At 43.0% G+C, this 14,030-nt stretch overlaps 2 protein-coding genes across 5 annotated transcripts in view; one reads left to right on the top strand and one right to left on the bottom strand.

Annotated features, from left to right (window-relative positions):
- Positions 1 to 8,501, top strand: part of poln (polymerase (DNA directed) nu) — a 33,217-nt gene extending 24,716 nt beyond the window's left edge. For 2 of the 4 annotated variants that reach the window (XM_077499483.1, XM_077499480.1), the window contains exons 24-30: positions 558 to 668; positions 767 to 845; positions 1,789 to 1,856; positions 1,933 to 1,994; positions 2,146 to 3,542; positions 3,626 to 3,714; positions 3,927 to 8,501. In XM_077499483.1, the coding sequence (XP_077355609.1) occupies positions 558 to 668; positions 767 to 845; positions 1,789 to 1,856; positions 1,933 to 1,994; positions 2,146 to 2,220 (395 nt within the window). In that variant the 3' untranslated portion in view covers positions 2,221 to 3,542; positions 3,626 to 3,714; positions 3,927 to 8,501. The remainder of the gene's footprint in view (positions 1 to 557; positions 669 to 766; positions 846 to 1,788; positions 1,857 to 1,932; positions 1,995 to 2,145; positions 3,543 to 3,625; positions 3,715 to 3,926) is intronic. The other 2 variants (XM_077499481.1, XM_077499482.1) reach the window with 2 other exon arrangements.
- nat8l (N-acetyltransferase 8-like) lies at positions 3,779 to 13,473 on the bottom strand. Its single transcript, XM_077499492.1, has 3 exons — positions 13,039 to 13,473; positions 12,115 to 12,279; positions 3,779 to 8,502 (listed from the first exon to the last, which is right to left on the bottom strand). The coding sequence occupies exons 1-3, from the start codon at positions 13,328 to 13,330 to the stop codon at positions 8,135 to 8,137; spliced, it is 825 nt and encodes a 274-aa protein (XP_077355618.1). The 5' UTR covers positions 13,331 to 13,473; the 3' UTR covers positions 3,779 to 8,134.
- Between the last annotated feature and the right edge of the window lie 557 nt (positions 13,474 to 14,030).

Genomic DNA, 14,030 nt, shown 5'->3' with positions numbered 1-14,030 from the left:
TCCATTCAGGTTCCATGCCCTGGTTGACTTTCCTCACAGTAAGGGATACTGGAGGGATTTAGTTGTAAAGCCGCGGCCATTGTCCCACTATTGGAATGTACTGGTCTGCTGTGTGTGGGAGTGTGTGTGTGTCCAAATTGACGCATACCTGCATGTGATCATGGTTTACTGTTATCTGTGTGGCAGTTCACATTTTTGGAGACTAAAGTACACTGATATTGTACACAGAATTATAGATGCCAGTTGCATTCGGCCACCACGTTACTCTTGCACAATTCATCCATCCATCATTTTCTATACAGCTGGTACTCATTAGTGTCGCGGATGAGTTGGAACCTATCCCAGGTGACTTTGAGCAGGAGAGGCGGGTACAAACGGGACAGCCCAAACCTCAGAACTGTGAGGGTGATATTCTGCCCACTAGTACGCCGTGTTAACTTCTGCACAATTAACAAAGTCAAATACAGTGGTGGTTTTGAAAAGAAAAAATGCCATTACAGGGGGAAAAAAACCCTTTTAAAACATCTTCCCAATAATTACATCTACATTTTGTTTAGGTTTCGCATGTTCCATCCTGGGCCGCCAGCGCGCTGTGCGACATATCACTTGTGAAGACCGAACCCCACGCATGCAAGCTGAGAAGCAGGCGATTGGCTTTGTGCTCAAAGGTCAGTAAAATGCTTCCTTTCAATCGTTGTCACATTTTGCTTCCAATCGAGAAAACTAAATAATTTTTAAATGTTGTTGATGGTGTACTTCTGTGCAGGTTCCATGGCCGACCTCTGTAAGATGGCAATGATCCAAATCTCAGAGATGCTCTCCACCTCTGATACACTCTCTGCCAGGTACGCTATAAAGTGAACACCCGGTTATTGCATGGACATACACTAAAAAAAATAAAATGAAAATGCTTAAAAACTAAACCACATTTTTAAGAGTGTCGAGACCTTATTGGAAAAACAAACTTTTTTTATAGCTTAATCCACCCCAAAAACTTATAAACGTCATACACACTTTTTACTGATTGGTTTAAGCCTCGGCGACGTGACAAAAGTTGAACATGTTTCAAGTATCTTGTTTTTCTTTCTAGTATCGCGTCGCGGACCTACGCGTGCACGTCTACGTGTACGAGTGCGATTTTTCACATGCACGAATGTCGCGTGTTGCCGAGGGGGAGAGGGGAAGGCGATTTTCGCCTTGTCGCCTTGCTTCCATAGGAAATGAATGGAGAGCGAGCGACGTCGCCTCCCATGTGGCGAGCACCTTAGAGTCTTGTTTACACTTGGAAGAGAGTAAAATCAAGAATTGAAAAAAATGAATAAAAGCCACTCAAGGGTTGAGGAACAAACACGTCCTGCTTGGGAGACAGATGATCTCCTCCCTGAGCCATGCAGCTCCTGCTGTCTGTTAGTGTATCATCCGTGTCAGCTGGAATCTTCGTAACTCCAAGAAAATGTTTTGGTCCCCTCATGGATATAAGCAAACAGTAGGAGGGGAATAACTCAGGTGGTAGTGTGGCAGTCTACTAAGATGAAGGTCGTGAGTCTATTTGGTCCCACTCTAAATAGAGTCAAATTTACTTTAAATAGAGTCAAATTTATTCAACAGAATTTTCTGTGGCTGGGCTGCAAACAAAAATACCGCAGTATAGCAGGGGAACACTGTCTAAAGTCATTTAAACCTAAAGTCATTGTCCTAAGCCATTTAAATGTTCACAAAATCCAAAATGTGCTTTTTGTATAGCAGGAAGCTTAATATTGTGGTAAATATTTTTCTTGTGCTGTATAGGCTGATTGCTCAGTTCAATGAAGAACTCCTGTTTGAAGTGGAGGATTTGCATGTGGAAGAGTTTGCCGGTGACTGCCTCTGATTTCGTAGGGATTGCATTTCCTTTTTATAAGACTTCAAACTGAAAAGTGTGTCTATGTGCAGCTGTGGTGAAGCGCACCATGGAGTCCTTGAGCCACATTGACCATTTGGGAGTTCATATTAATGTAAGTGCAGGGAAACGAAGACCAGCATACTATTAGTTCAGGGTATTTCCTGGCTGTATTTATTCATTATAGAAATGTGAGTAGTTAATACTGTACATATACAAATCACTGTATTGCTATTGTACGTTAAATGAGATTGTGTGTTTCACAGGTCCCCCTGAAGGTGGCGGTCTCTTGTGGCAAGTCCTGGGGTTCCATGTCTGCACTTCACATGCCTCCAGCTTAGACCATTTTCCTATCTTATCTCACTCTCTCTGCATTCTTATGTTTGAGTGCGTGTGTGTCTTCATCGCTCGTTCTTTCATGTCTCGGTTCATTTGTCCAGCATCCGTATCGCCATGGAAACCCGGCAGCTGCTCCCAGCGCTCGTTTTCACTCCATCCGTATCCGGGGGCAACGGCAGGAGCCGCAGACTGGATTGCACCAGTTCTTCCTCTCTCGTTCACACACTGTTTCTCTGTCTCGCGCTCACGTTACATACTTAGAAGAGTGATATTGTTTATATACAGTATTTGGTTCGGCTCGGTTGAGTCATGCTTAGGAGTGTGAAGCACGCACGGTTAATACTATACTCACTGAATTCTTCAAAAGAGATCTCTTGCCGTCCCTCTCTTATACGTGCGTTAATTGTTAAACTGCTTGTTATTCATAACTCAATTTATTTGTTTCAGTGTTCATATACTAGAGAAGAGAATTATTCTGCACTTGTATGCTTTGTTCTATGAAGCATGCATGTTCTTGTGTAACTTAATATATTGGTTTCAGTGTTTATATAGCATAGAAGATAGTTCTCCAAGATAATTGTTTTGCACGTTAGTTGCATAAAGCGTTCACGTTCTTGCATAATACATGCATACGATTCTACCTTGAGCCCATCCCTTTATTTCTCCTTCCAACATTAGGCTACTCACTTGGCTCAACTCCCTTTTGACTCACACAAACACATTCATCCAGAAATACTCGCACACATTTTGCACTGTATCCACCACCAGGGCACCATGAATACATTCGCACAGCCGTACAGGCACAGTGACCGAGTTTCTATCTCGGACAGACACATTCCCTTTTTATACTCAGAATCTACGTGACTCGTCCAAGCATTGCCATATGCCAGCTTTTTGTAATATTTAAAAAAAAGATCAAGATATATCATTTGAATCTGTCTCCATTCTCTGTTTACATGTTAGCACCTCCCATCAAACTCCTAGCATTTGAAAAGGGGTGTGTAGACTTTTTTTTTTTTTTTAAATCTACTGCAGGCCCATGTGTCCACCCCAATGTGACTACAATTTGTAAAACGTCTTTTATCATCAACTCCTTTTTTCTGGAACAAACTCTCACTGAGCAAAGCTCAGCCTCATACTGGACAGTGTTATGGAAATCTCACCGTCTATCCTCTCATTGTTCTGTTGGTTTAAGAGTGGACTCCCACCACCCCCAAACACCACCACCACTCTCCTCCCCCGCAGAGCGAAGTGTGAGACCGGCATGTGCACATTCTTCAGGGCTCTCTGCATTTTTGGAGAAGGGGTGTCCAAAGTCAGACAGGTAGAACAAGCACACACAAATCCAGCCTTCAGAATGACTGACATTATGCTTCCTAATCACGTCACCTCATTTATCTTTTATAGTGACCTATTATGGCAGGAGTTAGATGGGTCCATTGGCAACAGCAACAGTTTGCGCAACCCCCGAGGCTGCCATGGCAACCGGAAGATTTGTGAGTACTTAGATATAATTGCATATTGTGTCATGCAGATTTCCAAATGACAAACATTACCCTGTTCTACATGTGTTCAAGCTTAATGCATTTTTAATTGGTACAATATATGTACAGCCACGTTCATCATAATGCAGGGAATCCCACCTTTACACATGTACAGCGTTCCAGTTGCAAATATATTTCTTTTAAAAATGGGTTCATTGTCACAGATAGTGCTCCAAGTGTGGTGGTGCAGCATGAGAGACAGACAGACGGAACTGATGTAACAACAACAACAAAAAAATGGTCAGCGTTCACTGCAACCATTTGATCTCAAATGTGCTTTGCATTTTCTTCCCAACTCATCTTTCATACTATGCCAGTCAGTTGGCCTCAGGTGCTACAGTATTTACTCATTGCCTCCAGTGACGACAGGCCCCTTTCCTCAAATTCCACACTGGCATAAACGCTTCCCCCACCCCAGTCAGCTTCTCCCGCTAACCTCAATTACAAAGTTCCCTCAGTCCCATCCCCCAAAGCCTTCACATCCCACCATCCATCAGCTATTCCCTCCTTCCAGTCCTCTATCACGGCCATCTGGTTGACCCGCCTGCCCTGTCTCCGAAAGCCGTGGCTGCATATCAGTTCCCCGCAGTGCCGCGCGTGAGGCCGTTACCCGGCGGTCATGACAGGGCATGCTGCTGGACAGTGCTTTTTGAGACTGCACTAAGCTCACTTTGGGCATCTCCAGAGTTCAAGCAGACAGGCAGAAAAAGGAAGGCTGGGTTTGAACTAGGGCTGAACAATTAATCAAGTTCAAATCAACCCTGCAATGTCATAGCAGGCAATTTGTACTATTGAGGCATGTGGGGATCACAATTACGGTACCATATTTTTCTACATTGCCCAGCCGGAGTTATTGAATAATCAGTGCCCTAGATACTTTAAAACATTATTTGTATGTCTTAAAATGTACAGTTTCTGTTACAAAGTGAATAAAAATGACCAGCAGATGCTATTTACAGGTAATGTATTACACAGTTTTACAGTTACAATCTTAGAGGTTCAAAGCTTTGAATTTCCAAAGTTATTATAAATTGCATTTTGGCTCGTTTTATCGTCAGTAGTGTGACCAAAGTGGTCAGAGTAAAACGACGTTCCACCTTCAGGATGCTGACACGCCAACTTCTTTCCTGTCTGCTTGGACTCATATTTCCATTCCAATGCTTCTTATTCACATTTGTACAAATATGCAGAGGTACATCTGTGCATATCCTAACATAAAAGTAAAAAAAAAAAAAAAAGTACAATCAAACACCTCTTAAACGTGAGCGATATTGTGTCACATGATTGCAGCATTATTATGACAAAATACATGTGGAAAGTATGTTGTACTTTTGCCTACTTGTATTTATTGCTCAGTTCGATGGCACGTGGGCAGGATTTTTTTCCGAAATAATTGCGTTTTCGACAAAATATCGCCACATAAGGAATAAAAAGGCAGCAATCACTGTCACATTTGGCATTGGATTTCCACTTCTAAAAATAGCCATTGGTCAGTATGGTAATACATCATGCAATGACGTCTTGAGTAAATGCTGATGACTGTCTGGAATACAAACATTATCTGTATTCCTCACAGAAAAAAAAAAATAGCAATCAAAACCTGTACTGTAATACAAGACACGGTTGTGCTACAAGTGCTGAAGTGTTCTTGGCACCTGTGGCCTCAGTCCAGCGAGTCCTTTTTGTGTCGGCCACAGTGGAGTGAGCTCCTCACAGGAGGTGGAGAGAAAGAGGGAGTCCATGTCCTCCTTGTTGCAGCAACCCCCCCCCCCAAACACTTTTTTTCTTTTAACTGCTCCTTCGCCCTCTTCAGGAGGTGGAACATTCCACGTCACGGTCTTCTTTTAAGACGCAACTGATTCAAATGACAGGTCGCTCAAACGTAAACACAAAATGGTGACCATAGAGCTATATACAACATTAAGTTCATCACTTTTTGCCACCCCCCCCCCAAAGAAAATCAAATGAAAGAAACAATTTAATGTAAGCACTTTACATTCATGCCTATGGGTGCTCATCCCCTTGACATCATCAGAGTAAAAACACACAGCATCCGTATGTACATTTGTGCTGTCTTAAACTGATCTTCATTTATTTTAACAGTTGGATTTGATTGTGGAGTTCTAACTTTGGCAATTTGTGCCTTTGTGCCTGCTAGTAGTTCTGATCTGCGGGGCCTAAAGCACTCAAGTAAACGGGCCCCCTCGTACAGCAGGGGTCTTGACGCAGCATAATTTCTGAACCAAAAATCCTCTCCAAGAAAGGTGAGCTTGTACACACTCTGACAGAAGTTGCATATAGAACCTTTACTGCATTCTATAAGAACTGGTTGAAGTAGTAAACAAACATTAAAAAAAAAAAATAGTGCACATTACAATTCCAAATCACCTTTAAGCTACTTCGGCCTTTCAGTTACTGATTTCACTCCATGTCATCATCATGCATGTAGCACAATCGGCGCAAGCCGAGAAACCTCTCTCTTATTCGAAACATTCATACTGCACGTGATGGTGATAACGAGACTTTGTACGCCACGTAGCGTGGCGCGGTTTTGAAGCTATCATCCAATAGGTCACCATAATGAGCTTAGATAGAGTATACGTTAAAGTATTTAGCTGGAGCTTGGGTGAAACATGCCATGCAAACAACCTCCGATTTGTCCTGCTTTACACTCGTTATCGAAACAGCTTTCAATCTAAATTGTGCGCTTCAAGAAAATCCCCTTAATTTGAGAAAGACATTCCATGCAATTGTTTCACATTATCTTTTATCTAAAAAAAAGTAGCGCAATACATTTTCATATATATGTCTCTATATAATTATATATAGCAGGCATATATAAATATATATGAATTATTTGTTTCTATACTTTTTTTTTTTGTTTTCCCCCAGGGCACACCCGGTACACAGGCATGCCGCATTGCATTGCTTTTGCATTCTGCGTTTTGGTTGGCTGGCAGGTGAGATGTCATCCGGGGCAGTGTTGCATTGGGTTTGTCTCACACGCAAATAAGGGTTGAATGTGTGACTGTGTATGTGTGGAGAGCTCAAAGGGGGGCGAGAGAGAGAGGGTTAAGGTTCTAGGGGGCCCCGACAAGCTTGACATCATCAAAGCAGTGCAGCAAGGCTCTGTGGCTCATGCAGAAATGGTGAGAAATTGCTGCGGCCAAGAACAAGGAAGGTCAAAGGTTGTCGGGGGAGGGCGTCGGGTCTCGGCCCAGGGTTGCAGACAGACTCATTAAACGGGAGGAAGGAAGGGAGAGGTGGGAAGACAAGGAAGGTCATGTTATGAGGTTTATGTGTATTTTACCCCCCTTATTTGACTTTTACAAAAGATATGATGATACTGTTTTTTTGGAATGAACGTTGCTGGCTTTGTATATACAAAGAAGAAAATCGGCTTTTCTTGTGCTGAAGATTCATAGGTATTGCTAGTTGTCACTTCATTACCCAACAGGTATCTTGTCAGTGTGATTTTTTTTTTTTTTTCCATTTTAGGTTAGCACGTCTGCCTCACAGTTCTCTGGCTCCAGGTACTCCGAGTTCAGCTTGCCAGCCAACATGCTAACTCAACGCTGTGAAGCAGACGGGCTAACCATTACCTCACATTACTGCTGGTAAAATAAATTTAAAAAAAAAATGTATCAAATATAAATCCTGTACCTTTAAATTCTCATCACCTGCACCACCTCTTGACAAATTTGGGTGGAACTTAGCTTTGTTGCTTTTGCGTACTAAATGTATCTGTCATATAGAAGGTGTGCGGTATTTTCGGTTCAAACTGCGTGAGACTCGACCCTTCCTGTTACCTCGACCTATCGCAGAGAGCACGGCTCAAGGGACAGAAAACAAAAATGTGGGACGGGTGGGAAGAAGCAATGTGGGGCCACAGTGAAATAATACTGTAAGAAACCCAATGCGCTGGGTATAAATACCCCTAGGTTCCTTTTTTAGGTATTATTATTGTTAGTTTTATAGTGCCTTTTTCTTGTTGGCTGTGCTACAACGTGGCATCTTGTGTATGTGCGTGGATAATGCACATGGCAAACACAATCCAAGATGCCACATAGGCCCCATCCCCACCCAGTCCCAGTGATGAATGGGGCTATTGATCATGCTGGGGTCCTGACAGCAAAAGGGCCATCGAAGTGCTGCCACTAATTTCCATTCGGAACAAAACAGATATCAAAAATGGAGAGAAAAAAAATGTGGAAATGCCAACAAAAAAACAGAAGTACGAAGCGATGATAAATGTTAGTGACTTGAACGTAAGTGATTATGTCAAATCAAATAAATAAAAGCTGTCAGAGGAGAGGAGGGGGGGGCGGTCGCTCTCTCTCTCTCTGTCCCTCTCTCCATCTCTTGCTACCTCTCACTCCTCACGGAGCTGCAGGCGGTACCGGCTGTGCCGGATCTGGAAGAACAGCCGCTCGGGCGCCGAGCGGCTCATCCCGGGCAGCCTGTAGTCCTCGCTCTGGCCCATTCGGCGGAAGCCCAGCGACTCGTACAGCTTGTGGGCGGCCATCTTGACCGCCGTGGTGCCCAGGACCACCGCCGCGTAGTTGTTGCGCACGGCGAACTCCAGAACGCGGCGGCCCAGGGCCTTGGCGATGCCTTTGCCGCGGTAGCGAGAATCCACCGACATGCGCCGGAGCTCCACCGTGTTGTCGTCCTCGCGGCCCTGCGCCGCCACGATGCCCACCACACGGCCCTCCAGCACTGCTACCCAGAAACAGGAGCCTGGGAGGTGGATGTGGAAAAATGCTGTTAATGCGTTCAAGCCTCACAAAAAAAATTAAACTAGTGCTGTCAAAGTTAAAGTGTTCTCATTAATCATGTATTAACACAGATTAATCACACTATTAATTTTGACCACAGATGATCCTTTAACTGATAGTTAAAGGTAGCACAAGTTGTGTTTGAGCAATAAACACCGCTACATGCATTTAAAGGGATACTTCACTTATTTAGCCCATTATAGCAATAAAAAAGTTAATATTTTGTCTATAATCAATATGATACTTTCATTATTTTTCACGTTAAGTGAAACACATTAAGTAAAGTATCCCTTTAATAAATGTTTGCATATGACATTCAGAATATTTGCTCATGTCAAAATATTGGGGTCCCCCCCCCCCCCAAACACACACACACACATTTTAAATTATGCAACTGATTAGAAAAAAGAGGAGGATACAAAATTTTTGAAGACGTCCTCATAACATTAAATGTCAAAAGAACATAACAGGTGCTCTTTAAATTTGGCGGGTAAAAAACGTTGATTAAAAAAAAAGCCTTTCTAATTAAGCGATTAATCAAAATTCTAAGATATGATTGATCTGATTAAAAAAAGGTAATCATTTGACAGCTCTAAAAAATAACACTCCATAATATTGTGTACAAGTATCAGATGCTTTAGGGTTGGAACACTAAGACACCAATGCTATTGTTTGTTAGCCTGTCTATGGTGTTTTGCATTGTTTGTTAGCATTAAGCTAAGCGGACTTTCCTTTTCTGTTTCCTCTTTTCCTTTTATCGCTTTTCGCTTTGCATTATTGTCTTGCTCTTTTTTCTTTCTGTTCCCCAATTTTCTCTGCTCTCCCCCCTCTTTTCTGTTTTCTCTCTTTTAATGAATTAATTTCTTCTAGTTTTCCTTTTTTATTTTTTCTCTTGCTACTCTATTCTTTTCTTTTTGCTTTTTCTTGCAGTTTTACTTGTCCCTCCTTTATTCTTTTCCAATTTTATCCACTCTCACCATCTCTTCTTGAATCTTTTATTTTCCATGTTCTTTATTTATTCCAAAATTCTTGATTTTTCTGCCTTTGTGTCCTTTTTGTCTCTTATTCCTCTTGAACCTTTTTCCACACCTTTTTCTGTTAATCTATTAACCCCCCGCCCCCTTTTTTTTCCTGTTACTTTTTTTTGACAAGGAATGATGCTGCGCTTTTTTGTGTGCGTTGAAGCCAAAGAGAGGGTTGCTCCAATAATGCCCTCCTGACCATCTGTCTGGCCGCAACCAATGCCAGGAATGGGAACAGGCAGGAAAAAGCATGCGTCCTCTTGTCTCTCAGAGTGGGTAACACACACGCACACACTCTGCCACTTCAGTTGAAGGGTGTCATCACCTCAAAGCTCCCTGACATCACAGCTTTTAAGAAAGCCACCGTTTGAACCAACTGCCTGTTCTTGAACGCAACACTAATCCACTGTCCCTCAAAGCTTCTCCATGCCATTTTCTCCTATTTTATGTCTACTGTTACAAGACAAATGGAAGGTTCTGGAGTCTTGAAAGGATCCATTATGGCTGCGAGGGCGTACATCCTGAGCAAGGGAGGGGAGGATGGAGACGAGAGGAGAGGGGGAGGGGACGTTGTGAATACTGATGATCTCTGAGCGAGAAATAAATCAGAGGGAGGAAGACGGTGAGTGACGAAAAACAAAGACAGCATCTCTCTGTCTGTCCCTCACATGTCACCGTGCCCCCTTTCCATCTTTTCCCGCCTATCATGGCTTCTATTTTACACACATGATACACTTTACTGTTTGTAAAAGCAGCTTTGATTAAAACCAAGTGGAGGAATAAAGCAACAAGGTGGACGTGTCGCAACATGAACATATATACCAGACTTATTAGGACTAGCATCTCTGAGGTTGCCATGGCGATTCCACATCCACATGCCTTCTTCAACTAGTCTTTTTCTATTTTTTTTCCTCTCTTCTAAAATGTTTCTGTTCTGATTTCAATGTTATTCTTTTTATGGTGCCTTTGTTCACTGTTTTTCCACTTTCCTTTTTAATTTTTTCATTATTGTATTTGTGTTTAACTTTGTTCATTGCTCTTTTATTTTATTTGTTTCTCATTTTCTTTTTTCTGTTTTTCTCCTTCTGTCTTTTTTGTCACTTTTATCCCTTTATCCTCATCTTTCCCTTATTTCTCCTTTTTCTCTCACCTTACTCGAACTTTTATTTTATTTTTTCCCTTATTTCACTTAAATCTTTTTCTGTTTTCCTCGTTTTGTCCTCTTTCTTTCCTTTTTAAAATTTTTCCCTTTTCCTTTTCACATTTGTTTCCCATTTTCCTGTTTCCTCTTTTTTCCCCTTTTCTCTCCAAACTTCCCCCCATTTTTTCTTGTTTCTCTTCTTTCCTTACATCTTTTTTATACTTATTTCTTTTCGTCTGCTTTTCCCTTTCTTTTTCTTTCTTTTGGCCTTTTTTCTCTCTTACTTTACTTGAACCTTTTTTTTTGTTTTTTCTTTTTCTCCTTTATCTTCCCCCATTATATTTTTCCATTGTTCACATCCTACTCTTTTCTCTTTCTCCTTCTCTTGTTTTGCTGATTTCCCCCCCCTTTTCCTACTCCACTTGAACTTTCTCATTTTGTATGCTTTTTCAGATTTCGAAAGGCCTTCACATGCGACACCCTCAAAATGTTCAGGCTATTCCGATACAGCGGTTAACATAATCGAATGTTGCAGATTTTCATTTATCCAGCACTTGTTGAACTTTCTTGCTGTCTCGCTTAAAGCAGTCGCACTTGGGGCCTTCAAATGAACCCATTAAACAGAGTGAGCGTGTATCACACACAGCCATTAAGACTTTAGCTCATTCTATTATATCCACCTTCTCCGCACTGAGCCCCTCCCGAGTGATGAGAAAGCTTCGGGCTATTTGTGGCCAACGTTTATTAACTCACCCATTGCTTGACAAACATTGATTGCGTGATCAACCCATTCTGGCTTTATTGCTCCCACAACATCGAGACAGAGATTAAGATATTTGGGCCGTCTTAATGGATCTCGTTTACAAAAGCACAGACAACTCTCACTTTTGTTTTCCAAGAAAGTGACTCACAACTTTTAAATTCCAATAAGATCGGGCAACATTAGTAAAATCTATTTTTTTCACATTAGGACAAGGAAGGAGTCTGGTCACCAAACGCGCTGTTTATCAACATGTTGGAAACTTTTGACCCGAGGTATGTGCTTTGAAAGTTTTCCACCTGACAGAGGAAAAAAAGCTCGTTTGCTATTCAGAGAATTGTCATTTGCTTTGGTTAAAATTCAAAGCAGATATGAGATTTTATTTTAAGGTCGTCAACTTAAAATCATCCTAACAAGTGTGAATAAAAGTGCTCCCTCCACACCAGTTCACTTTACATTGTGCACTGATGCCTGAATACTGAGCTAGGTCTTCAAGAGTGAAGGAAAGTGGGGGGAAGGAAATGGAAAAATGCTGGGAGGAGGGGAAACATATTGGCCCCACGCACATACACACACCAGTGTCAGTGCAACACCCCCTCCCCTTCATTCTAAAAATCTGGACCCCAAAACAGCTCCCCCCTCAAGTCTTACCTGCGGGCTTCATGTAATAAGCCTCTATGTCGGCCATGTCCGTGTGCAAGGCATGATCCAGGTAACTGTGGATGACTTTCCCGCTGTAGTAGTAGCGAGCGCCCATGAGTGCCAGCGGCGCGCAGCAGGTCAGCGCCAGCGATTTGGTCACAAAAAAGCACATGACTGCAGAGAAATGGGAAGAAAACAAACCAAACCTGTCAGAAGAGAGAATCACAAGTGTGAGACACAAAAAGTTAGCAAAGCCATCTAGAACACTTGTCCTTTTCAAGGTGAACTTTCACCTTGAATGATGAACATAAGTCTAATGCATACAAATTATTTATTTATTTATTTTTTTTTTTACTATTACTCAACACATGGGTCACTTTTGCTTAGGCTGTCCACCAATCCATATTTTTTATCTATGCATAAATATTTTAAATTATGAAATATTGAGAACATACCAGTGATGAAAAAAATACCTCTATCCCACTCACACACCCCTGCCTCCCTTGACACATGGTCTAACCCAATGTTCAATTTTGCTCAGAATGTCCATTTTCTGTGTAAGATGGCTTGTGAAATTGAGGAAGCCATGTTGGAGTAAGTGCGCAGGTTTGATGCTAGGGGGCCCAAAGGAGCACGAGCAGTTTTGGAGCTGTGAATTCCAAACCTTTTGGAAGAAAGGGGTACTGGGCTGACTTTTTTTTGGGGGGGGGGGGTCCAAATTCGCTCATTCATTCCAGGCGAGGCCCGTGTCGTCGCCTGAACTGCAGGGCTGCCCGCCGGTTACCGCGCATGCGCAGTGCGGCCGCCCATGCCTTTTGTTGCCGGCGTTGCAACAAATTTCCAGTCAGTGCGTCAAACACCTGTGGAATGATTCGGGTTCGAATAGCGCGCGCATGCGTAAAAAGGACGAACATGGTTGAGGGCTTTACATACCTGTGAGAAGCGCGTACAAAAACTGGGTTTGGGGTTGCTGCCCGAGCCCCCGAAACGCCGTGTTGGGTATCCTCTCCATGATGCCCTCGTAGAAGATGCGCCGCACCTCCTCCTGATCGCCGCGCTCGAACTCGCGGATGAACACCGCCTCTCGCCTCACGTCCTTGGCCTCGCCGGACGCAGACGAGGCGGCGCTCCACATCATAGGCTCCTTTTTGCTCCCGGGTATAGCATCGTGTTCGTCCGCAACTATTTTAGTCTCGCAAACCATTTTGGGAGACGAACAATGCATGCAAGTGGCCGCCGAGTTAGACCCCTTCTTATACGGCGCAGCTTTTCCTTTCAAATTAAATCTGGGAATGGGGGGATGAAAAGAAGAGACGATGGATGGGGAGAAGACGAAGGAGGAGGAGGAAGGGGGGTTCTGCTGCAACCCTGAGCGATTCTGGCGACCGAGGCTCGCCGGTTTGCCACCAGCTGTATTTATAGGCGGGGCAGGGCGTGTGGATGGAGGTCCGCTCGTTGCCGCGATTGGTGGAAGCCGTGAGATGCTGATGGAGGAGGAGAGACACGCGGGGCCCCCCTGTCGCTTTTGTATCGCATCCGTACCACAGCCCATGTGCGCGTATTTGGGTCGATATGAAGGGAGGGGTAGTGTTGCTGCAAAATCTACATCCGTGGTGATGCGTCAAACGGAACTTTGGATTTATATATATATATATATATATATATATATATTTATTTATTTATTTATTTTTTTAATGCTCTCAGGTGGTTCCCGCTTGCGCATCCTCTGCTAACTGATGACTGGTGCACTGCAGTGATTCCACGCCCCCGCGACACTGCCCCCTAAAAGCGGCAAATACGTAACAGTGACGACAAGCACACTATAACCTTTCATCATTATATCACAGTAAGTTTTACAACACATTACAATGCAACACTAATTTCCCACTGGAATTCCAGCCCTTACATGCTTGTCACCACTGCTG

Source organism: Festucalex cinctus, chromosome 16 (assembly GCF_051991245.1).
Source record: "Festucalex cinctus isolate MCC-2025b chromosome 16, RoL_Fcin_1.0, whole genome shotgun sequence".
Lineage (NCBI taxonomy): Eukaryota > Metazoa > Chordata > Actinopteri > Syngnathiformes > Syngnathidae > Festucalex > Festucalex cinctus.
Note: the sequence above shows the minus strand (reverse complement) of the source record. Positions and strands in the feature narration are given on the sequence as shown.